Source organism: Thunnus maccoyii, chromosome 14, assembly GCF_910596095.1.
Source record: "Thunnus maccoyii chromosome 14, fThuMac1.1, whole genome shotgun sequence".
NCBI classification, from domain to species: Eukaryota; Metazoa; Chordata; class Actinopteri; order Scombriformes; family Scombridae; genus Thunnus; species Thunnus maccoyii.
In genome coordinates this window covers 28,360,085-28,382,677 of record NC_056546.1, presented here as the reverse complement: position 1 = coordinate 28,382,677, position 22,593 = coordinate 28,360,085, and the positions used below count along the sequence as shown (strand labels likewise).

The 22,593-nt window shown below is 40.0% G+C and overlaps 1 protein-coding gene across 4 annotated transcripts; it reads right to left on the bottom strand.

Moving 5' to 3' along the window:
• Nucleotides 1-3,258: 3,258 nt before the first annotated feature.
• On the bottom strand, nucleotides 3,259-6,567 carry LOC121911741. Of its 4 annotated transcripts, none has more exons than XM_042433543.1 (4): nucleotides 6,406-6,567; nucleotides 6,122-6,281; nucleotides 4,200-4,567; nucleotides 3,259-3,926 (listed from the first exon to the last, which is right to left on the bottom strand). In XM_042433543.1, exons 3-4 carry the CDS (start codon nucleotides 4,524-4,526, stop codon nucleotides 3,369-3,371), a joined length of 885 nt encoding a protein of 294 aa, XP_042289477.1. In that variant the 5' UTR covers nucleotides 4,527-4,567; nucleotides 6,122-6,281; nucleotides 6,406-6,567; the 3' UTR covers nucleotides 3,259-3,368. The 4 variants fall into 4 exon arrangements, with proteins under 4 accessions (XP_042289477.1, XP_042289480.1, XP_042289478.1 ...); XM_042433546.1 differs by having other exon boundaries at nucleotides 6,122-6,206; XM_042433544.1 differs by lacking the exon at nucleotides 6,122-6,281.
• Nucleotides 6,568-22,593: the final 16,026 nt, after the last annotated feature.

Sequence of the window (22,593 nt, the reverse complement as noted above, 5' to 3'; positions counted from 1 at the left end):
TACAAACAAATCTAAAAACACACATCAACATTTACCAGCACATTCATGCAGTACAGCTATAGGATTACAGTTCATTACAATTTAAAATCTAAATCACTGTAAAATAAATGTTGACATGACTGGTTGCTCAATATCCATTTTTTGCACCATGGGAAAAAGAATGAAAGTCTGTGCAAGTTTTAAACTCACCTGGAAGAATATCCCAATGTTTGATTACTGTAAATGAAAAAGCAGATTATGCAAAAGCAGTCCACCACATAGGGATGTGTAAGTCTGAGTTTAGAGCAGATTGAGAGGTTCTGCTCATTTGCTCAGAGCAGAGATGAAAAAAGCTCTTCAGTGGTGGAGGAGCAGCATTGTGAATTATCTGGAATACCAACTGAACTTCTGAAAACAGAATGAGATTTTCATGTAATTTAATGATTTAAGGCTTGTTTAAAAAGAATTTCACTTGGTTTCAGCACAGTCTTACTGGCCTGGGACCAGCAGGATATACAATAATGAAGATGTGAAAAAATCATTGCATGCAAAAATGTTTTTGATGCTTCTATTGTTAATGAGTTCCTAATATGTCTTAATTTAACCATGTTATATTTCAATTTTTGACTCATCTTTTAATATGGCTTTCAAAAGTCAAGTTGGAATCCAAAGTCATACCTAAATATTTAACCTCATCAACATTTTTGATTATTTGTCCATTAACACTATGCTGTGGATACAGTTTGTTTTTGTTTAATGAGAGCTTAGTGGCCACTTGTTCAGCATCTTTCCTGTGTCACCAGCTGCTTTATTAGGAACATTTGTGCAATCTAATCCAATCCAATACAACAGTTCTGCCATAAATTCAGTTTTTGTTGACACTGTCAGAAAGTTGATTATTCTACTTTATGTTTATTATTGAGGTCGTGGTGGGGATGGTGGTGTAATGGACTGCATTATATTGAAAAGTGTTCCTAATATTTTTGTCCCCCTCATATATGTTAATGGAGTAGATATTAAAAATGCCCCAGTGACAATGCATTGGGTGTGTACTTATTTCATGAAGTGTTTGATTAAGCCTTGTATGCCAGAATGTTAACGACGGTCATCACTACCAACATGCATTGGTTCAGACATAATTTGGTGAAATCTTTGTACATTTGGAGATAGAATAACCAAGACGACGTCACCTTTATATCTGAAAAAAATCTTGATAGTTATGATCAGTTCATAGATGTATTCAACTTCCCTTGCCCTTAGAGAATTTAAAACAAATGAAGGTCTTGTCATTGTACAGTTTCATAGTTAATACCTTAGACTGTATACTGTATAAACATCTTATAAACAGTACATGGTTTAAACAGGTATATCATATAACATTTCACCAGAATCGAATTAGGAGGCCTCAATTTAAAGGCCCCCTTCAGACATCTTTTAAGATGTTTGTAAACTACTCTACTGAATAATAATTTGTGTCTGATATATTTTTTCCACAAAAAAGTTAGTTTGTTAAAATAACCAAAAATACATCTCCTCCTTCTTCCTCATTAAAAATTACTCAATCTATAAATATGCAAATATATTTTATTTTTATTTTATTCAGAAGTTTAACCATTGGACAGAAGATGTCTCCTACTTCACTGTAAAGTCCATTTTCAGTGTGTGTGCACTGAGGGCATCAAGTTTCCACATCACTTTTGTGTAAGTTGATTATTGGACAAGAATTGGCTTCCAAAATATTTGTAATGTCACAAATCATACCCCCCTTAAAATCTGATTTTCAATGAGCACAGAGAAACTTTTCACTTTCAGCAGATGAATGTGCAAACAAACTTAAGAGTGTTAAACTCTGCACATAGATCATTCAGCACAGTGAAGCTCAAACATTCAACCGTAGGAGCAAGAAGAAAAACACATTTTTCGAAACAACACTTGAAAGATGCTACATAAATAAAATTTATTTTATAATCAACTCTGCACTAACATACAAAACACCTTAAAAATGAAATGTCTCATGAAAGATTAATAGAAAAAGATTTAATCCAAATGTTTAAATGACTCAGAAACACACCTTTGCAATATAGTCACATTCATGAATGTGACCTGTGAATTCTGTTGTTATTGTGTTGAAGCCCTCCTACAAGATTGCACTTGTTAGTCCACTACATTCATCTGATGGCAGCAGTTGCTATTACTTTACGATGACTCACATGAAGTTTGCATGCAAATCACACAGTCAATTTATATGTGTGTCTATGGATTAAACCCCACTGGTAAGAACTCAGTTTGGACCAGCTGTGACCAAAATGCTGCTTAACACACAATTTGCAATAACAGTCTCCTGTTTAACCATTGAGTTGAGCCGAGTTTCATATCCAGCCACTGGAATTTAGCCGGGATCAACAAACCAGTGCAATGAGATGAAGAGGGCCAATTTGAAAAGCTAGGTGATGATTTTCAGGGAGAACAGAGGTACTATAAAACATATCATGTTACAGGGAGTATGTTGGATTCTATGTTAATATCAAAAATATCACACAGTGGATAATTCATACTGAAAAACATGTGATGGGCCCAGTGCACCAAAAGCAGTGAAGCAGCAGTGTAGAAAACACACAAAGACAAGTGATATTATTCTTACTTTCCAGATCTGCAGAATTTCAGGTGAGTGTTTAGGTCTGTTTGTTCAGTAAATGCAAACCACTCTAAATTGGAACTATTTTCAATAGAGGAATAAATTGTATTTGAAGCAAAGTTCTGTGCATGATTGTTCTCAACAGCCAGTACTGATTAGTAAACACAAGAAGCAATCACAATAATCCAATCCTTGTAGATATATCGTGTATATGAAAAAGGGGACTCTGTGGGTTTACAGATGTAATAATCCTGTGATTATATCCACACACAAAATCTTCGAACAAAACATTAAGGATAAGTTACATTTGATTTTCCCCTTTATGTGAAATGTGTGACGAAATTAAGTTTGCCTTGCCAAACATAATGTCATTTACGTGTCTATGGTGTTACCTGGTGTTACATATAATGTTAAAATGGGATGCGTTAGCATCATCCTTTTTAAACTGTGAAACCAAGTTGTTCCACCTCATTTCACTTCCCACCATAACCACTGATCCCCTAGTAGGACTACAGACAGAAATGTAAGCATGAATACTGTATATGAGTAATGCATATGGGATAGATGTCTTTAAAACATATCATCTTAAAACAACATATTCTCCCAACCTACATTATTTGCAAAGTAAGACAGAGAGGACAGACTTCAATCAAATGTTTTATTGTGTAAAAAAAAACACAATAAACTGATGTTTAAAAAACAACAACAAGAAAGCATCTTTATTAACTGTGTTTAGTCAGTTCAGTGTTCATGTTCACAGTTTTCCCTGGAGCCCCTTCTTAGTCTCATAAACAAGCTGCGCCAGCTTGAACTCAAACTCATCCAGTTCGGGCGTTGGCAGAGTTCTGGCAAACTCTATCAAAGATGTAAATCGCTGTGCAAACTTGTCCTCTTGTGGCTGCCTCAACATTTGCAGCTCCTCCATGTGTTTACGCTGCCTCTCCACCCATGACGCACTCCACTCTTGAATAAATGACAGGAGCTGCGAAACAGATGCCTCCTCGTCGCTCTCTGCCCGCCGCTTGGCTGCCTTCCTCCTCCTCCTTGCCACATCCAACTGTGGTGAGGAACACACCAACGGTGCCCCCTGGTTGTCTTGCAATGCCCTGGTGGATTCCAGGACTGACTGCCTGCTTGTATCACTGCTCTCTGACAGGTGGCTGTGCTGGGTGGGTGTGTAGTGGTGCTGGCCACGGCTCACTGAGAGGTCAGTGTCCCGGCTTGCCAAGCAAAGGGGCTGGCTGCTGATCTCTGGCTGACTCGCATTGATGACTGACGACTGTGGCCCATCAGACGATGTAGCAGTCTCTCTCTGCAGAGACAGCATTGCAAGTTTTACACTCAGGAATTAAAACACATCCATTGTTGTGTCAGCTCCAGTCAGTTGCTTTGTGCTAGCTAGTTAGTAATATTAGCAGCATGCTCAGTGGCAAGAAAAGCAGCATGCTAGCTGGCAGTGGGAAGTGGCTATCTTTGAGGAGAAAAAAACTCTTTCGAGAAAAGAGCAAAGACAGAACAAGCAAAAAACACAGCAGACCTATGTGGTGGTAAATGCACATTCATGAAGAAGACAAAACATAATTACCTCATCCTTGACCATGTTGTCCACTGTCTGGCGGTGTTTGACGAAGGTGCACAGCCAGGACAGTTGGGTGTAAAGAACAGGAGTCTTTTCCCCTCCAGTTGTTCCATTCTGCCTACCCTTCAGCGCCCTCTTTTTTGCTTTTGCAAAGCGATCACGAAGCTTGTTCCACTTCATTTTCACCTCTTCTGGGCCACATCCCACTATCTCGCCAATCTGTCGCCAAGAATTCAGTGTTTTCTGTGTATCTTTGTAGTCACGGAGGGATGCATCATACAAATGAGGATAAAGACGCACAGCCTCAGACAGTCTCTCCTCGAAGGGGTTCATGTCGCAGGTTGCAGGTTTAACACAGAAAGCAATGGAAGTAGCTGTGTGAAGAATGAAAAACAACAGTTTGAGAGAGGTGCTAAATAAATACAATTTTCACACCTTCATACACCTGGCCAGTCACTGACTTGGGTGTGATTGTCTGTTTTGGGAAGTTAAAAAAATGTCAGACAATCTCCCCTCCTCCACCATCTGAAAAGCAGCCTATGATGGGTGGGGGTTTCAGATGCTATTAGACCACCTGAAAGGAATTTGGTTTGAAGTATACAGTAAATCAAACTTAATATAGCCACTAACTTGAATTCTTAAGTTTAACTTGTTGGGGTACTTAAGCTGACCAAACTTAAGGAATGTTTCAGGACAGCCATTCAAGATCATTTGTCACTGTGCGAAGAATACAGTTTTAACATTTTTGTCAAAGTCATTGACTTGACTATTGAACTCAAAAATTGCAACTTGTTGAGATGCCCCTCCACTCACAGCACAATCCAGAGACCCTTCCTCCAACAGCAGGCCTTGGTGCCTATTAATCTGCAATACAGATTTGGTTTAGCAAAGCCAATATTGACTCTGGAGACTTGTTGCCAAATACCTCCAGCGTTCACCAATACAGCCATACTATATTTAAAAATCTGCTTATTTAAAGATGTCTTGATTATTACTAAACATAAATACCACACAGAAATTAGCTCAGGACCTCCAGTGATTTGTGAGCAGCCCCTGGATGTTTGAGCATATTAATAATTACGACGCATACATAAATAGATATTTTCAGAACGTGAACGTCATTTTATCAAAGTCCATTTTTGGCTCAACAAACTCAGTCTGGCCGATATTTACATATAGAGAGCTATGATGCTCATACACTCACTGGCTACTTTAATAGGTAAACCTGTGCAATCTAATGCAATCCAATACAATGGCTCTGCCATAAAAAATCTACATTTATCAAGCTTATACGTTTTCAGTTTTTGTTGACATTGTCAGAAAGTTGATTATTCTACTTTATGTTTATTATTGAGGTCGTGGCGGTGTATTGAATGGTGTTCTCACATTTTGTCCACTCCATTAACATACATGAGGGGGAAAAATATTAGGAACACTTTTTTAATGTAATGCACTCCAGTACAACACCACCATCCACTACGACCTCGATAATAAACATAAAGTAGAAGGTACACCTTTCTGACAACAAAAACTAAAAATGTATACGCTTCGTAAAAGTAGAACTTATGGCAGAGCTGTTGTATTACATTCAATTAGATTGCACAGATGTACCTAATGAAGTGGCTGGTGTATATAGCTAAGGAAAAATCATCTTACGACGTGCTGTCCGACCACGTCGGAAATCAAATGTGTTTATAGTTGATCCGAACGGCTTCACTCAAAGGCGACTGTCACAGAGAGGGGAGGGGGCGGGGAGACCTGATATCTTTAAACAGGCAGATAAGGGCGCAGATTTTCAGACAGGCTCTCCTGGAAGACAATCATAATGTTGCACTCAGCTGTTCACATGAAACGTGAAATAAACAGTTGTATCAAGAATAAAAAAGGAGAGATAGACAGAGAAGTTGAAACCGTGGCTCCTCTCTCACCTCTGCACAGCTGGCCAATCACTGCGTGAAGGGGGAGTGAATGTCGGCTTGTCCGTTTCGGAAAGTTACAGAAATGACCGTGCACCTATTCGCCGTCGGAAAGGTGCCGGGGGAGGGGGGTTAACTGGATTTTCACCGTCCGTTAAGCATGTCTGAGGGACTATACAGCAGCCTTAACATCACTAACGTATAACAGTAACTTAGCTGTTTAGCTAAAGCAAGCTATGTTGCATTGCGTTGACTAAAATAACACAGCAGTATACGTATTAGATTCTTTTACTCACCCTAAATCTTCAAAAGAGACAGAATGTCCGTCCCTATAATCTATAGTTATGTTCTAAAAACACATAATGTCCAGCAGGATTTTCACATCAGCCATCTGCTGCTTCTTCATCTTTTTCTCTTTGGAGTTTTACGGCAGTTAGTATCCTTCATGTTGCATTACTGCCACCTCCTGGTTTAGTATCCAAAAAAAAGTCCCTAAAAAAACAACCGTCTTCTGCCCTCTCCACTACCTCCATACTATAAAATACTTTTTGGATCATTCAATTTCCCATCCACCTCCGGTATGTTTTACACAACCACAGCGCGCTGGTAGGTACCACAATACATATCCCACACAGAAACTGAGAAACAATTGTATTGAATTTGTATCACTATAAAATTGGGAGAGTAATGGGGAGCCCCTGGGACAAAATCTTAATGTAGGTCTGTGGTCTAATTTGTCAGCATAGGGGTCCTTGATGTGAAAAGGTTTGAGAACCACTGGCCTAAATTCTCTGCTTCCTGACACATGTTCACAATGGCCTGTTTTCCTATAATGAAAAGTGTGCTTTTAAGATTACTATGTTCCATACTCGTTCTTCTAGTTGTGGCACGCTCTCCATGTTTACCCCTGCTTCTTGTCACCCCCAACATTCTATGTTGAATGTAAATGTTTTCCTTTGGCTGCATGATCCCAAATTTGTTGCCAGTCTTGATAAATTTCCTCTCTGATTTTGACAGTTCAATACTTACTTCAACATTTCTTTATTGCTTGTTTGGCTAGTGTTGTGTATCACAGACCTTTGCGGGGAAATATATCTCCTGCAAAAAAGGACAGAGAGAAGAAGTTAGCAAACCACCATCCTACTTTATTATGCTACTTGCTACTTTATTAACAGGCAGGTGAACATAGGTTTGCACTTGAGCAGCTCCCTACATACACTGAGCACCCCCAAAGCACCTTAGCGCCACCTTCAGGTGATAACAGATAACACATAGTGCCCCAAAACAGCACTGGTATTATAACAGTGCATCTTCTCATTGTTAAGCATTTTACGTAATTTTCTTTTATACACCACAGCTAGCTTCTCTGCTTTCTTGTTTCCAACTGTGTGTGTAGGAACCCACATGAACATGACCATTTTAACTTGATTGACTATTCTTGATTGTGTTGGCAATATTCCATATAGAACATCCGGTAACACTTTATAATAAGGTGTCAGGTTACTTGAGTTTTTCCCACTATGTTCTGTGAACAAGCTCTAGCAGTGAGTTTGTTTCAACTTGCATTTGAGCACGTTACTTGATCTCCTCTGTTGAGCCTATAAAGCAACCAGTAGGCTGTTGCATAAGGCTCTATAGTGGGGCAGCTGACTGCAAAATCAATCAGATGATGATATAAGCATGAAATTTTGCATGTGGTTCACTATTAGTCTACTTATTAAGAAATTAACATTAGTCAAGCAAAAATCAAATATGGTCACCATTTTTCAAGATGGCCTCCAAATTATGTCTACTGGATGCAATTATCTTCATCCATTCAAAACAAACTGTTGAAAAATTAACATTTGATGGGTCAATTCCTATATTTGGAAAGATGGAGATTCTGTTTTTTCACCATCTGTGTTTGTAGGATGGATTTATTGATCATTTTTAAGAGGTTTGAGACATTTTGTGTCTCAGTTGCCTAATATTTTACTTGATGATTCCGTTTTCATGGGAAATGGTCATCTGGATGCATCACTGTTTATTTATTGAACCTTAGAACTGGCACACATGGCTACAAAGTGCAGTGCATCTACTGCCATGTTATTCAGTCTTACATCCATATTTTGTCAACTGTTTGCAACACTTTATGAATTAAAGATGGGAAAATCTGTGCACCGCTTTCGCTACTGACAGGATGCAATTATTTTAATGTATTTCTCATGACATTGATGGCAATTCAAGTTTTTGTCATGTCTGTCTAGACTGTCATCATTATTACCCTAACACAAACACTAACTTTGGTTCTCAATGCAGTAAGTGCTTGTTGTTGGGGTAGTTGTATTGACCACTGCATCTTCAGATGTGTGATCTGTGTGTGAATTGAAAACCTCAGTAAGAGATACACCTCAACTTTAGCCACATTCTTTGAACAAAACAAAGGAAAGTGCTTTGAAGTTGGGGTGTGATTCTATACTGTGTCACTACCTAGACTTTATCCAGATTCACAATTTGTATACACATGCCCCCCATGTCAGAATGAGTTTTTGGATCTTTTTTGGGGGGTCTTTTGTAAGATATCCCCTTTGTTGAAGTAGCCATTCAGTGCTAACTCTACTTCTCTGTATTGATTGCAGTTCTTTTGATGTAGTGTCAACTAGGTCCTCCAGGTGGCAATGTGTTGCATCAATGCAAACTCACTGCAATCTAATTGACCACTCAACATCTGCTAATGGCCTGCATGAATTTGAGATGACGGTTGTCTATTCACGTACAAAGAATGTGATTGTTTCCTGACCGTTGTCACGGCCATTGAAACTTGATGAAAATGAAGGCGGGGTTGGGTTGAACGGTAGCACTGTGTATTTAAGATGGGCAAATCTGTGCACCACTTTCACTGCTAACAGGACGCAACGCAGAAGAGGCCAGAAAGAAACATCTCTAGGCTCCGAGGGAACCTCATGAGTAAAGAAGATTTTTCACTGAGAGTTTGAGTTATTGGCCCAACTTGAGCATTGCCTTGTATTTTGACTACAGTAAGTGCTACTTGTTGGGGCGGTTGCACATGACAAATGCTACAGATTGCAAATGAAGAGAGGTACTATCGGAATCACGTTCAGATCACCTCAAACAGAGACACTGATGATTCTGGTTTTCATAAGTGCTTCTCTTTGGGGTTGTCTTGGTTGTGAGTTCTTCAACAGACATATCATCAGATAAATGCAGAGAGTCATTTCACATCAGTTTTACATGACACGGGAAATGTATGAATCGGTCACTAACATTACCTGAACAGAAGCACTGACTTGGGTCCTGAATGCAGTAAGTTCTACTTGTTGGGGTAGTTTTTCTGACCCCTGATTTCCCAGGCTCCTTTCAAGCTATTTTTCCAAACGCCCATTCTAAATCAGTTGTTACTTTTTCATTAATGCTGTTTTGGCACTGGATGAGTTTTTGGCTTTACCCTGACATGAGCACTGAATGTTCAATTCAGTAAGTGCTACTTGTTGGGGCAGTTTTCATTGACATAAGTAACTGTACATATGAGCAGACATTTCTTGCGGAAATCACTCTCAGATCACCTCAAATACAGCCACTGATGATTCTTGCATTCATAAGTGCTAGTTTTTGGGGTTGTCTTGGTTGGGACAGATTCCTTCATACATATATCTCTACAAAGCGGATGGAAGAAGAAGAAACCACTTTTTTAATTCAGAGACAAATTTCGGTGAGAGATACACTTCAACTTAAGCAACTCTCTGACTTCAACATTAAGAAAGTGCTATATAGTTGGGGTGTATTTCTCATGACATTGATGGCAATTCAAGTTTTTGTCATGTCTGTCTAGACTGTCATCATTATTACCCTAACACAAAAACTAACTTTGGTTCTCAATGCAGTAAGTGCTTGTTGTTGGGGTAGTTGTATTGACCACTGCATCTTCAGATGTGTGATCTGTGTGTGAATTGAAAACCTCAGTAAGAGATACACCTCAACTTTAGCCACATTCTTTGAACAAAACAAAGGAAAGTGCTTTGAAGTTGGAGTGTGATTCTATACTGTGTCACTACCTAGACTTGATCCAGATTCACAATTTGTATACACATGCCCACCATGTCAGAATGAGTTTTTGGATCTTTTTTCCCCTTTGTTGAAGTAGCCATTCAGTGCTAACTCTACTTCTCTGTATTGATTGCAGTTCTTTTGATGTAGTGTCAACTAGGTCCTCCAGGTGGCAATGTGTTGCATCAATGCAAACTCACTGCAATCTAATTGACCACTCAACATCTGCTAATGGCCTGCATGAATTTGAGATGACGGTTGTCTATTCACGTACAAAGAATGTGATTGTTTCCTGACCGTTGTCACGGCCATTGAAACTTGATGAAAATGAAGGCGGGGTTGGGTTGTACGGTAGCACTGTGTATTTAAGATGGGCAAATCTGTGCACCACTTTCACTGCTAACAGGACGCAACGCAGAAGAGGCCAGAAAGAAACATCTCTAGACTCCGAGGGAACCTCATGAGTAAAGAAGATTTTTCACTGAGAGTTTGAGTTATTGGCCCAACTTGAGCATTTTGACTACAGTAAGTGCTACTTGTTGGGGCGGTTGCACATGACAAATGCTACAGATTGCAAATGAAGAGAGGTACTATCGGAATCACGTTCAGATCACCTCAAACAGAGACACTGATGATTCTGGTTTTCATAAGTGCTTCTCTTTGGGGTTGTCTTGGTTGTGAGTTCTTCAACAGACATATCATCAGATAAATGCAGAGAGTCATTTCACATCAGTTTTACATGACACGGGAAATGTATGAATCGGTCACTAACATTACCTGAACAGAAGCACTGACTTGGGTCCTGAATGCAGTAAGTGCTACTTGTTGGGGTAGTTTTTCTGACCCCTGATTTCCCAGGCTCCTTTCAAGCTATTTTTCCAAACGCCCATTCTAAATCAGTTGTTACATGAATGCTGTTTTGGCACTGGATGAGTTTTTGGCTTTACCCTGACATGAGCACTGAATGTTCAATTCAGTAAGTGCCACTTGTTGGGGCAGTTTTCATTGACATAAGTAACTGTACATATGAGGAGACATTTCTTGCGGAAATCACTCTCAGATCACCTCAAATACAGCCACTGATGATTCTTGCATTCATAAGTGCTAGTTTTTGGGGTTGTCTTGGTTGGGACAGATTCCTTCATACATATATCTCTACAAAGCGGATGGAAGAAGAGGAAACCACTTTTTTAATTCAGAGACAAATTTCGGTGAGAGATACACTTCAACTTAAGCAACTCTCTGACTTCAACATTAAGAAAGTGCTATATAGTTGGGGTGTATTTCTCATGACATTGATGGCAATTCAAGTTTTTGTCATGTCCGTCTAGACTGTCATCATTATTACCCTAACACAAACACTAACTTTGGTTCTCAATGCAGTAAGTGCTTGTTGTTGGGGTAGTTGTATTGACCACTGCATCTTCAGATGTGTGATCTGTGTGTGAATTGAAAACCTCAGTAAGAGATACACCTCAACTTTAGCCACATTCTTTGAACAAAACAAAGGAAAGTGCTTTGAAGTTGGGGTGTGATTCTATACTGTGTCACTACCTAGACTTGATCCAGATTCACAATTTGTATACACATGCCCCCCATGTCAGAATGAGTTTTTGGATCTTTTTTCCCCTTTGTTGAAGTAGCCATTCAGTGCTAACTCTACTTCTCTGTATTGATTGCAGTTCTTTTGATGTAGTGTCAACTAGGTCCTCCAGGTGGCAATGTGTTGCATCAATGCAAACTCATTGCAATCTAATTGACCACTCAACATCTGCTAACGGCCAGCATGAATATGAGATGACGGTTGTCTATTCACGTACAAAGAATGTGATTGTTTCCTGACCGTTGTCACGGCCATTGAAACTTGATGAAAATGAAGGCGGGGTTGGGTTGAACGGTAGCACTGTGTATTTAAGATGGGCAAATCTGTGCACCACTTTCACTGCTAACAGGACGCAACGCAGAAGAGGCCAGAAAGAAACATCTCTAGACTCCGAGGGAACCTCATGAGTAAAGAAGATTTTTCACTGAGAGTTTGAGTTATTGGCCCAACTTGAGCATTGCCTTGTATTTTGACTACAGTAAGTGCTACTTGTTGGGGCGGTTGCACATGACAAATGCTACAGATTGCAAATGAAGAGAGGTACTATCGGAATCACGTTCAGATCACCTCAAACAGAGACACTGATGATTCTGGTTTTCATAAGTGCTTCTCTTTGGGGTTGTCTTGGTTGTGAGTTCTTCAACAGACATATCATCAGATAAATGCAGAGAGTCATTTCACATCAGTTTTACATGACACGGGAAATGTATGAATCGGTCACTAACATTACCTGAACAGAAGCACTGACTTGGGTCCTGAATGCAGTAAGTGCTACTTGTTGGGGTAGTTTTTCTGACCTCTGATTTCCCAGGCTCCTTTCAAGCTATTTTTCCAAACGCCCAGTCTAAATCAGTTGTTACATGAATGCTGCACTGGATGAGTTTTTGGCTTTACCCTGACATGAGCACTGAATGTTCAATTCAGTAAGTGCTACTTGTTGGGGCAGTTTTCATTGACATAAGTAACTGTACATATGAGGAGACATTTCTTGCGGAAATCACTCTCAGATCACCTCAAATACAGCCACTGATGATTCTTGCATTCATAAGTGCTAGTTTTTGGGGTTGTCTTGGTTGGGACAGATTCCTTCATACATATATCTCTACAAAGCGGATGGAAGAAGAGGAAACCACTTTTTTAATTCAGAGACAAATTTCGGTGAGAGATACACTTCAACTTAAGCAACTCTCTGACTTCAACATTAAGAAAGTGCTATATAGTTGGGGTGTATTTCTCATGACATTGATGGCAATTCAAGTTTTTGTCATGTCTGTCTAGACTGTCATCATTATTACCCTAACACAAACACTAACTTTGGTTCTCAATGCAGTAAGTGCTTGTTGTTGGGGTAGTTGTATTGACCACTGCATCTTCAGATGTGTGATCTGTGTGTGAATTGAAAACCTCAGTAAGAGATACACCTCAACTTTAGCCACATTCTTTGAACAAAACAAAGGAAAGTGCTTTGAAGTTGGGGTGTGATTCTATACTGTGTCACTACCTAGACTTGATCCAGATTCACAATTTGTATACACATGCCCCCCATGTCAGAATGAGTTTTTGGATCTTTTTCCCCCTTTGTTGAAGTAGCCATTCAGTGCTAACTCTACTTCTCTGTATTGATTGCAGTTCTTTTGATGTAGTGTCAACTAGGTCCTCCAGGTGGCAATGTGTTGCATCAATGCAAACTCATTGCAATCTAATTGACCACTCAACATCTGCTAACGGCCAGCATGAATATGAGATGACGGTTGTCTATTCACGTACAAAGAATGTGATTGTTTCCTGACCGTTGTCACGGCCATTGAAACTTGATGAAAATGAAGACGGGGTTGGGTTGAACGGTAGCACTGTGTATTTAAGATGGGCAAATCTGTGCACCACTTTCACTGCTAACAGGACGCAACGCAGAAGAGGCCAGAAAGAAACATCTCTAGACTCCGAGGGAACCTCATGAGTAAAGAAGATTTTTCACTGAGAGTTTGAGTTATTGGCCCAACTTGAGCATTGCCTTGTATTTTGACTACAGTAAGTGCTACTTGTTGGGGCGGTTGCACATGACAAATGCTACAGATTGCAAATGAAGAGAGGTACTATCGGAATCACGTTCAGATCACCTCAAACAGAGACACTGATGATTCTGGTTTTCATAAGTGCTTCTCTTTGGGGTTGTCTTGGTTGTGAGTTCTTCAACAGACATATCATCAGATAAATGCAGAGAGTCATTTCACATCAGTTTTACATGACATGGGAAATGTATGAATCGGTCACTAACATTACCTGAACAGAAGCACTGACTTGGGTCCTGAATGCAGTAAGTGCTACTTGTTGGGGTAGTTTTTCTGACCTCTGATTTCCCAGGCTCCTTTCAAGCTATTTTTCCAAACGCCCATTCTAAATCAGTTGTTACATGAATGCTGTTTTGGCACCGGATGAGTTTTTGGCTTTACCCTGACATGAGCACTGAATGTTCAATTCAGTAAGTGCCACTTGTTGGGGCAGTTTTCATTGACATAAGTAACTGTACATATGAGGAGACATTTCTTGCGGAAATCACTCTCAGATCACCTCAAATACAGCCACTGATGATTCTTGCATTCATAAGTGCTAGTTTTTGGGGTTGTCTTGGTTGGGACAGATTCCTTCATACATATATCTCTACAAAGCGGATGGAAGAAGAGGAAACCACTTTTTTAATTCAGAGACAAATTTCGGTGAGAGATACACTTCAACTTAAGCAACTCTCTGACTTCAACATTAAGAAAGTGCTATATAGTTGGGGTGTATTTCTCATGACATTGATGGCAATTCAAGTTTTTGTCATGTCTGTCTAGACTGTCATCATTATTACCCTAACACAAACACTAACTTTGGTTCTCAATGCAGTAAGTGCTTGTTGTTGGGGTAGTTGTATTGACCACTGCATCTTCAGATGTGTGATCTGTGTGTGAATTGAAAACCTCAGTAAGAGATACACCTCAACTTTAGCCACATTCTTTGAACAAAACAAAGGAAAGTGCTTTGAAGTTGGGGTGTGATTCTATACTGTGTCACTACCTAGACTTGATCCAGATTCACAATTTGTATACACATGCCCCCCATGTCAGAATGAGTTTTTGGATCTTTTTTCCCCTTTGTTGAAGTAGCCATTCAGTGCTAACTCTACTTCTCTGTATTGATTGCAGTTCTTTTGATGTAGTGTCAACTAGGTCCTCCAGGTGGCAATGTGTTGCATCAATGCAAACTCATTGCAATCTAATTGACCACTCAACATCTGCTAACGGCCAGCATGAATATGAGATGACGGTTGTCTATTCACGTACAAAGAATGTGATTGTTTCCTGACCGTTGTCACGGCCATTGAAACTTGATGAAAATGAAGGCGGGGTTGGGTTGAACGGTAGCACTGTGTATTTAAGATGGGCAAATCTGTGCACCACTTTCACTGCTAACAGGACGCAACGCAGAAGAGGCCAGAAAGAAACATCTCTAGACTCCGAGGGAACCTCATGAGTAAAGAAGATTTTTCACTGAGAGTTTGAGTTATTGGCCCAACTTGAGCATTGCCTTGTATTTTGACTACAGTAAGTGCTACTTGTTGGGGCGGTTGCACATGACAAATGCTACAGATTGCAAATGAAGAGAGGTACTATCGGAATCACGTTCAGATCACCTCAAACAGAGACACTGATGATTCTGGTTTTCATAAGTGCTTCTCTTTGGGGTTGTCTTGGTTGTGAGTTCTTCAACAGACATATCATCAGATAAATGCAGAGAGTCATTTCACATCAGTTTTACATGACACGGGAAATGTATGAATCGGTCACTAACATTACCTGAACAGAAGCACTGACTTGGGTCCTGAATGCAGTAAGTGCTACTTGTTGGGGTAGTTTTTCTGACCCCTGATTTCCCAGGCTCCTTTCAAGCTATTTTTCCAAACGCCCATTCTAAATCAGTTGTTACATGAATGCTGCACTGGATGAGTTTTTGGCTTTACCCTGACATGAGCACTGAATGTTCAATTCAGTAAGTGCTACTTGTTGGGGCAGTTTTCATTGACATAAGTAACTGTACATATGAGGAGACATTTCTTGCGGAAATCACTCTCAGATCACCTCAAATACAGCCACTGATGATTCTTGCATTCATAAGTGCTAGTTTTTGGGGTTGTCTTGGTTGGGACAGATTCCTTCATACATATATCTCTACAAAGCGGATGGAAGAAGAGGAAACCACTTTTTTAATTCAGAGACAAATTTCGGTGAGAGATACACTTCAACTTAAGCAACTCTCTGACTTCAACATTAAGAAAGTGCTATATAGTTGGGGTGTATTTCTCATGACATTGATGGCAATTCAAGTTTTTGTCATGTCTGTCTAGACTGTCATCATTATTACCCTAACACAAACACTAACTTTGGTTCTCAATGCAGTAAGTGCTTGTTGTTGGGGTAGTTGTATTGACCACTGCATCTTCAGATGTGTGATCTGTGTGTGAATTGAAAACCTCAGTAAGAGATACACCTCAACTTTAGCCACATTCTTTGAACAAAACAAAGGAAAGTGCTTTGAAGTTGGAGTGTGATTCTATACTGTGTCACTACCTAGACTTGATCCAGATTCACAATTTGTATACACATGCCCCCCATGTCAGAATGAGTTTTTGGATCTTTTTTCCCCTTTGTTGAAGTAGCCATTCAGTGCTAACTCTACTTCTCTGTATTGATTGCAGTTCTTTTGATGTAGTGTCAACTAGGTCCTCCAGGTGGCAATGTGTTGCATCAATGCAAACTCATTGCAATCTAATTGACCACTCAACATCTGCTAACGGCCAGCATGAATATGAGATGACGGTTGTCTATTCACGTACAAAGAATGTGATTGTTTCCTGACCGTTGTCACGGCCATTGAAACTTGATGAAAATGAAGGCGGGGTTGGGTTGAACGGTAGCACTGTGTATTTAAGATGGGCAAATCTGTGCACCACTTTCACTGCTAACAGGACGCAACGCAGAAGAGGCCAGAAAGAAACATCTCTAGACTCCGAGGGAACCTCATGAGTAAAGAAGATTTTTCACTGAGAGTTTGAGTTATTGGCCCAACTTGAGCATTGCCTTGTATTTTGACTACAGTAAGTGCTACTTGTTGGGGCGGTTGCACATGACAAATGCTACAGATTGCAAATGAAGAGAGGTACTATCGGAATCACGTTCAGATCACCTCAAACAGAGACACTGATGATTCTGGTTTTCATAAGTGCTTCTCTTTGGGGTTGTCTTGGTTGTGAGTTCTTCAACAGACATATCATCAGATAAATGCAGAGAGTCATTTCACATCAGTTTTACATGACACGGGAAATGTATGAATCGGTCACTAACATTACCTGAACAGAAGCACTGACTTGGGTCCTGAATGCAGTAAGTGCTACTTGTTGGGGTAGTTTTTCTGACCTCTGATTTCCCAGGCTCCTTTCAAGCTATTTTTCCAAACGCCCATTCTAAATCAGTTGTTACATGAATGCTGCACTGGATGAGTTTTTGGCTTTACCCTGACATGAGCACTGAATGTTCAATTCAGTAAGTGCTACTTGTTGGGGCAGTTTTCATTGACATAAGTAACTGTACGTATGAGGAGACATTTCTTGCGGAAATCACTCTCAGATCACCTCAAATACAGCCACTGATGATTCTTGCATTCATAAGTGCTAGTTTTTGGGGTTGTCTTGGTTGGGACAGATTCCTTCATACATATATCTCTACAAAGCGGATGGAAGAAGAGGAAACCACTTTTTTAATTCAGAGACAAATTTCGGTGAGAGATACACTTCAACTTAAGCAACTCTCTGACTTCAACATTAAGAAAGTGCTATATAGTTGGGGTGTATTTCTCATGACATTGATGGCAATTCAAGTTTTTGTCATGTCTGTCTAGACTGTCATCATTATTACCCTAACACAAACACTAACTTTGGTTCTCAATGCAGTAAGTGCTTGTTGTTGGGGTAGTTGTATTGACCACTGCATCTTCAGATGTGTGATCTGTGTGTGAATTGAAAACCTCAGTAAGAGATACACCTCAACTTTAGCCACATTCTTTGAACAAAACAAAGGAAAGTGCTTTGAAGTTGGGGTGTGATTCTATACTGTGTCACTACCTAGACTTGATCCAGATTCACAATTTGTATACACATGCCTCCCATGTCAGAATGAGTTTTTGGATCTTTTTTCCCCTTTGTTGAAGTAGCCATTCAGTGCTAACTCTACTTCTCTGTATTGATTGCAGTTCTTTTGATGTAGTGTCAACTAGGTCCTCCAGGTGGCAATGTGTTGCATCAATGCAAACTCATTGCAATCTAATTGACCACTCAACATCTGCTAACGGCCAGCATGAATTTGAGATGACGGTTGTCTATTCACATACAAAGAATGTGATTGTTTCCTGACCGTTGTCACGGCCATTGAAACTTGATGAAAATGAAGGCGGGGTTGGGTTGAACGGTAGCACTGTGTATTTAAGATGGGCAAATCTGTGCACCACTTTCACTGCTAACAGGACGCAACGCAGAAGAGGCCAGAAAGAAACATCTCTAGACTCCGAGGGAACCTCATGAGTAAAGAAGATTTTTCACTGAGAGTTTGAGTTATTGGCCCAACTTGAGCATTGCCTTGTATTTTGACTACAGTAAGTGCTACTTGTTGGGGCGGTTGCACATGACAAATGCTACAGATTGCAAATGAAGAGAGGTACTATCGGAATCACGTTCAGATCACCTCAAACAGAGACACTGATGATTCTGGTTTTCATAAGTGCTTCTCTTTGGGGTTGTCTTGGTTGTGAGTTCTTCAACAGACATATCATCAGATAAATGCAGAGAGTCATTTCACATCAGTTTTACATGACACAGGAAATGTATGAATCGGTCACTAACATTACCTGAACAGAAGCACTGACTTGGGTCCTGAATGCAGTAAGTGCTACTTGTTGGGGTAGTTTTTCTGACCTCTGATTTCCCAGGCTCCTTTCAAGCTATTTTTCCAAACGCCCATTCTAAATCAGTTGTTACATGAATGCTGCACTGGATGAGTTTTTGGCTTTACCCTGACATGAGCACTGAATGTTCAATTCAGTAAGTGCTACTTGTTGGGGCAGTTTTCATTGACATAAGTAACTGTACATATGAGGAGACATTTCTTGCGGAAATCACTCTCAGATCACCTCAAATACAGCCACTGATGATTCTTGCATTCATAAGTGCTAGTTTTTGGGGTTGTCTTGGTTGGGACAGATTCCTTCATACATATATCTCTACAAAGCGGATGGAAGAAGAGGAAACCACTTTTTTAATTCAGAGACAAATTTCGGTGAGAGATACACTTCAACTTAAGCAACTCTCTGACTTCAACATTAAGAAAGTGCTATATAGTTGGGGTGTATTTCTCATGACATTGATGGCAATTCAAGTTTTTGTCATGTCTGTCTAGACTGTCATCATTATTACCCTAACACAAACACTAACTTTGGTTCTCAATGCAGTAAGTGCTTGTTGTTGGGGTAGTTGTATTGACCACTGCATCTTCAGATGTGTGATCTGTGTGTGAATTGAAAACCTCAGTAAGAGATACACCTCAACTTTAGCCACATTCTTTGAACAAAACAAAGGAAAGTGCTTTGAAGTTGGGGTGTGATTCTATACTGTGTCACTACCTAGACTTGATCCAGATTCACAATTTGTATACACATGCCCACCATGTCAGAATGAGTTTTTGGATCTTTTTTCCCCTTTGTTGAAGTAGCCATTCAGTGCTAACTCTACTTCTCTGTATTGATTGCAGTTCTTTTGATGTAGTGTCAACTAGGTCCTCCAGGTGGCAATGTGTTGCATCAATGCAAACTCATTGCAATCTAATTGACCACTCAACATCTGCTAACGGCCAGCATGAATTTGAGATGACGGTTGTCTATTCACATACAAAGAATGTGATTGTTTCCTGACCGTTGTCACGGCCATTGAAACTTGATGAAAATGAAGGCGGGGTTGGGTTGAACGGTAGCACTGTGTATTTAAGATGGGCAAATCTGTGCACCACTTTCACTGCTAACAGGACGCAACGCAGAAGAGGCCAGAAAGAAACATCTCTAGACTCCGAGGGAACCTCATGAGTAAAGAAGATTTTTCACTGAGAGTTTGAGTTATTGGCCCAACTTGAGCATTGCCTTGTATTTTGACTACAGTAAGTGCTACTTGTTGGGGCGGTTGCACATGACAAATGCTACAGATTGCAAATGAAGAGAGGTACTATCGGAATCACGTTCAGATCACCTCAAACAGAGACACTGATGATTCTGGTTTTCATAAGTGCTTCTCTTTGGGGTTGTCTTGGTTGTGAGTTCTTCAACAGACATATCATCAGATAAATGCAGAGAGTCATTTCACATCAGTTTTACATGACACGGGAAATGTATGAATCGGTCACTAACATTACCTGAACAGAAGCACTGACTTGGGTCCTGAATGCAGTAAGTTCTACTTGTTGGGGTAGTTTTTCTGACCCCTGATTTCCCAGGCTCCTTTCAAGCTATTTTTCCAAACGCCCATTCTAAATCAGTTGTTACTTTTTCATTAATGCTGTTTTGGCACTGGATGAGTTTTTGGCTTTACCCTGACATGAGCACTGAATGTTCAATTCAGTAAGTGCTACTTGTTGGGGCAGTTTTCATTGACATAAGTAACTGTACATATGAGGAGACATTTCTTGCGGAAATCACTCTCAGATCACCTCAAATACAGCCACTGATGATTCTTGCATTCATAAGTGCTAGTTTTTGGGGTTGTCTTGGTTGGGACAGATTCCTTCATACATATATCTCTACAAAGCGGATGGAAGAAGAGGAAACCACTTTTTTAATTCAGAGACAAATTTCGGTGAGAGATACACTTCAACTTAAGCAACTCTCTGACTTCAACATTAAGAAAGTGCTATATAGTTGGGGTGTATTTCTCATGACATTGATGGCAATTCAAGTTTTTGTCATGTCTGTCTAGACTGTCATCATTATTACCCTAACACAAACACTAACTTTGGTTCTCAATGCAGTAAGTGCTTGTTGTTGGGGTAGTTGTATTGACCACTGCATCTTCAGATGTGTGATCTGTGTGTGAATTGAAAACCTCAGTAAGAGATACACCTCAACTTTAGCCACATTCTTTGAACAAAACAAAGGAAAGTGCTTTGAAGTTGGGGTGTGATTCTATACTGTGTCACTACCTAGACTTGATCCAGATTCACAATTTGTATACACATGCCCCCCATGTCAGAATGAGTTTTTGGATCTTTTTTCCCCTTTGTTGAAGTAGCCATTCAGTGCTAACTCTACTTCTCTGTATTGATTGCAGTTCTTTTGATGTAGTGTCAACTAGGTCCTCCAGGTGGCAATGTGTTGCATCAATGCAAACTCACTGCAATCTAATTGACCACTCAACATCTGCTAACGGCCTGCATGAATTTGAGATGACGGTTGTCTATTCACGTACAAAGAATGTGATTGTTTCCTGACCGTTGTCACGGCCATTGAAACTTGATGAAAATGAAGGCGGGGTTGGGTTGAACGGTAGCACTGTGTATTTAAGATGGGCAAATCTGTGCACCACTTTCACTGCTAACAGGACGCAACGCAGAAGAGGCCAGAAAGAAACATCTCTAGACTCCGAGGGAACCTCATGAGTAAAGAAGATTTTTCACTGAGAGTTTGAGTTATTGGCCCAACTTGAGCATTGCCTTGTATTTTGACTACAGTAAGTGCTACTTGTTGGGGCGGTTGCACATGACAAATGCTACAGATTGCAAATGAAGAGAGGTACTATCGGAATCACGTTCAGATCACCTCAAACAGAGACACTGATGATTCTGGTTTTCATAAGTGCTTCTCTTTGGGGTTGTCTTGGTTGTGAGTTCTTCAACAGACATATCATCAGATAAATGCAGAGAGTCATTTCACATCAGTTTTACATGACACGGGAAATGTATGAATCGGTCACTAACATTACCTGAACAGAAGCACTGACTTGGGTCCTGAATGCAGTAAGTGCTACTTGTTGGGGTAGTTTTTCTGACCTCTGATTTCCCAGGCTCCTTTCAAGCTATTTTTCCAAACGCCCATTCTAAATCAGTTGTTACATGAATGCTGCACTGGATGAGTTTTTGGCTTTACCCTGACATGAGCACTGAATGTTCAATTCAGTAAGTGCTACTTGTTGGGGCAGTTTTCATTGACATAAGTAACTGTACATATGAGGAGACATTTCTTGCGGAAATCACTCTCAGATCACCTCAAATACAGCCACTGATGATTCTTGCATTCATAAGTGCTAGTTTTTGGGGTTGTCTTGGTTGGGACAGATTCCTTCATACATATATCTCTACAAAGCGGATGGAAGAAGAGGAAACCACTTTTTTAATTCAGAGACAAATTTCGGTGAGAGATACACTTCAACTTAAGCAACTCTCTGACTTCAACATTAAGAAAGTGCTATATAGTTGGGGTGTATTTCTCATGACATTGATGGCAATTCAAGTTTTTGTCATGTCTGTCTAGACTGTCATCATTATTACCCTAACACAAACACTAACTTTGGTTCTCAATGCAGTAAGTGCTTGTTGTTGGGGTAGTTGTATTGACCACTGCATCTTCAGATGTGTGATCTGTGTGTGAATTGAAAACCTCAGTAAGAGATACACCTCAACTTTAGCCACATTCTTTGAACAAAACAAAGGAAAGTGCTTTGAAGTTGGGGTGTGATTCTATACTGTGTCACTACCTAGACTTGATCCAGATT